Source organism: Panthera uncia, chromosome B1 (genome assembly GCF_023721935.1).
Source record: "Panthera uncia isolate 11264 chromosome B1, Puncia_PCG_1.0, whole genome shotgun sequence".
Lineage (NCBI taxonomy): Eukaryota > Metazoa > Chordata > Mammalia > Carnivora > Felidae > Panthera > Panthera uncia.
The window spans coordinates 55,370,415-55,373,762 of record NC_064811.1 but is presented as its reverse complement, the minus strand read 5'-3'; the positions used below and the strand labels follow the sequence as shown (position 1 = coordinate 55,373,762).

Here is a 3,348-nt window from a genome sequence, read left to right as displayed (position 1 = left end):
GGTGTGGCACCAACAAAGTAAAATTATAATGAATCCATTTTGACTGCTCCTGTAACAGACTTAATTTGTCTATTGTACTATCTTAGATGTTATGATTGTACTGATGAATCCATGGATCTTGTCTGTATTATTTTTAAAACATTTTTATTAAATATTTTTTTTAAGTTTATTTATTTATTTTGAGAGACAGAGGGCAAGTGAGCGAGTGGGGGAGGGACAGACAGGGAGAGAGAGAATCCCAAGCAGGGTCTGCACAGACAGAGCAGAGCCCAATGCAGAGGCTCAAACCCCTGAACCCGTGAGGTCATGACTTGAGCCGAAATCAAGAGTCAGAAATTTAATCTTGTCTTTATTATTTAGTTTTGTCTTTTGCTCATTTACCTGTGATGTCATCTTCTTTGACGTTTCCTTAGAGTTTTTAGACCATGGTTGAAGTCACTGGAACTGTGGTAGTCTCAGGTGTGCTTGTGATGGTGAATTCTGAGGATGCTTCTGTAGTGACTACCGTGTTCACTATTGGTTCAGTGGTAGGAGTAAGTGTAGGCTCAGCAGTAGCAATGGTATTGATGGTAGGGTTGCCTGTCTTATCCTGAATTTTCTTTGGGGGAATGACAATAAATGACGCAGGTAGGTGTGGGTGACGTACCACAGTGGGTGTGTAGGTATTTGGCAGGACTTGCCACTGAGGAATTTGGACATGTGGCCTAACTGCAACTGGTTTTGCATAATATGGATAAGGCATATATTGATTATTAACTGGTACAGCTGGTTTATGTGGGTAGTAACTGGGCTCATAGTGAGGATAGTTACTCAGTACGTAATGAACTGGGATATACTTGGCAGTTTTCTGATTAAGCAATCTTTCATCATTTTCACGGCACTGCAAAAAGAATACATTGTGCAGATGGTATAATTGTAGGCTAGAATCTGAAATCAGAACTTTTTGAAGTAATATATTTTAGTCTTTGACATTGAAGAAATACAATATTGGAAGCAGTGAACTCAACAACCATATTATTTTACAAGATACGGATTTGTACGCTTCTCTTCCATTTCTTGATTTTCAACAAATATTAAAAATAGTATTAGTTTCAAACAGATTAGATGAGGTAATCCATAATGTAAACCACATTGCCAGGTCTTGCATATATGAATAGTGCTCAATAAATGTTGGGCATTATAATAAGTACAATACCTAGAAAAGTCTCATAGAGAGCTTTGACATATGCACAAACATAGCACATGCAAAGAAATATATGTGCATATATAGCTTTTAAAATATGTGTATATCTGTGTTCTTACCACATATTTGTAATTGTTTACAAGTTTTATTTATCTAGAGATTAGGTTGAGAGCACACTTTTTTTTCTAAACTAATTATAGCAGAATAGTAAAACAATGTGATGTGGGAGGATTCCTATATTTATACTTTGGATTCTTTTCAGCTTCATTTTATTCACTAAAGATCACTTAGGGAATTTTCTGTTTTTATTTGCCTCTCTTCTATTGGTTATGTGAATTTATAAAAATACGTCATTAAATCTTCCCATGTGAATAAAAACAAATCAACAAATTACACTCCAAAGCAACTATTTCTCATGAAAGGAGACATATCTAAATGTGTTCATTCAAACATATTTGGAAAACAAAAAGAGGAAGTAAATGCAAGTGTATGAGAGTTATTCAAAGATGGGTCAGAGAAGATCCTTCCCCCAGTCTTTAGTCAGGAGAGATATTAAACTTTACATTTGTTTTCCTTTTCTCCCCAATATTAAATTCTGAGATAATTTTCTCATGCTGCAAAATATACATGAAAACCAAAAATACGTGACTTGGGTCATAAAAAGAATCCCAAGATTTTCAGGTGAATATTGAGGTCAATTCATACGATTGTTTGCTGAAGTGATTTTTTTGGTAAAGATTATTATTTTATGGGGTTTATTTATTAATTTTTAGACAGAAGGCATTTAAGTACCATTGAACTGTGCATAATATTATACTTTAGAGTTCATGTCTCTACAAGAAATAATTAAAAGAAACTTACAGTTGGTTGTTCTTGGTTTTGCACCTGTGCACCCTGCTGCAGTTCACAAAAATGAGAAATAAGTTAAAAAAAAGCAAGGCAAAGTCCAGATTTTTTGTGGTTTAAAAATCTTTTGTACTAAAGACAAAACGTTGTTTCTCTGTTTTTGCTTTAATATTGTAAAATATTGTAATGCATTATCCATGGTTGTTTAATCTATAAGGTCTGTGAGCCACTCAGGAAGTGATAGCAATAAGCTAATTAAAATCTTTAAAAATCACCACCTGGGGAGAAAATTTTAAGGTTGAAAATAGTATGATCATTTCACTCCTATGCCAACAAATATACATATTTGTTTAAATGGAAAATATGAATAACCTATATTCAATTTGTATTGAATTTACATTGTGTTTTTGGTTTCTTTTTTTGTTTGATTTTTGAATGTACATTATTATAAATAAGAGGGGCATTGAGCATAGTTTTTTCTGCTCTCCTACTAAGATAATTTATGAGGTTTATTTCGATTAAAGAATGGCCTCTTGTATAACATTAATATATAATGTTATATAAAAAATAGTGTTTTTTTAATCAACTTTCATTTGTTTTTATAATACTTTTCTTAATTCTGGATTGCAACATGCATAGGGAATCAGGAGTGAAAAAACAATTTCCATAGGCATATATATAGAGCTTTAAAAACTCACAAAGTTTATATGAACTTTTGGGATGAGGTTATAAGATTAAACATTTTTAAAAATGATAGATCTAGTTTAGGACAGTTCACACATATCCTTTGGATATAAAAAGACTCTTTTGGATGATGTTGGTACAGAAAATTAGAAATTTGATAAAATAATAAAACTCACGTATGTTGAGATAGAGATTTCTTTGCTCTAAATGCATTAAATTACTAAACTTACTAAATTACTAAATTAAAACTTAAAAGGTAATATGAATATTGTAGAAAGTTTGCATATACCCCCAAATTGAGATAATCTAGACATCTTCATATTATATCAATCTGTACATATGTTCCTAGTATATGTTCCTGTTAGTACACATATTGTATCTTGCTTTTTTTCCAGAAGCAATATCTCATCTTTTTTTCCCATTTATCATATAGTTTTTATACTCAAATATCTATAGTCGAAAAATAAATGATAAATGATTCTGTCATGAAATGTTTATTCTTTATTGTTAACCGTTAAGGCTTCTTTCAAAAAATGTTTTATTAATAGATAGATGAGTAACATCTGTATATCACTGTCCTTTTTAATAGTTTTCATAGATGCCTTAAAATAGTTTTAAAAAATATAACTTTTGGG

General features: G+C 31.5%; 1 protein-coding gene across 1 annotated transcript in view; it reads right to left on the bottom strand.

Annotated features, from left to right (window-relative positions):
* Window positions 1-386: 386 nt before the first annotated feature.
* Window positions 387-3,348, bottom strand: part of CSN3 (casein kappa) — a 5,234-nt gene continuing 2,272 nt past the window's right edge. Inside the window, exons 2-3 of the mRNA XM_049630585.1 lie at window positions 2,045-2,077; window positions 387-880 (exon numbers count right to left, since the gene is read on the bottom strand). Coding sequence (XP_049486542.1) covers window positions 419-880; window positions 2,045-2,077 — 495 coding nt within the window. The 3' untranslated portion in view covers window positions 387-418. The remainder of the gene's footprint in view (window positions 881-2,044; window positions 2,078-3,348) is intronic.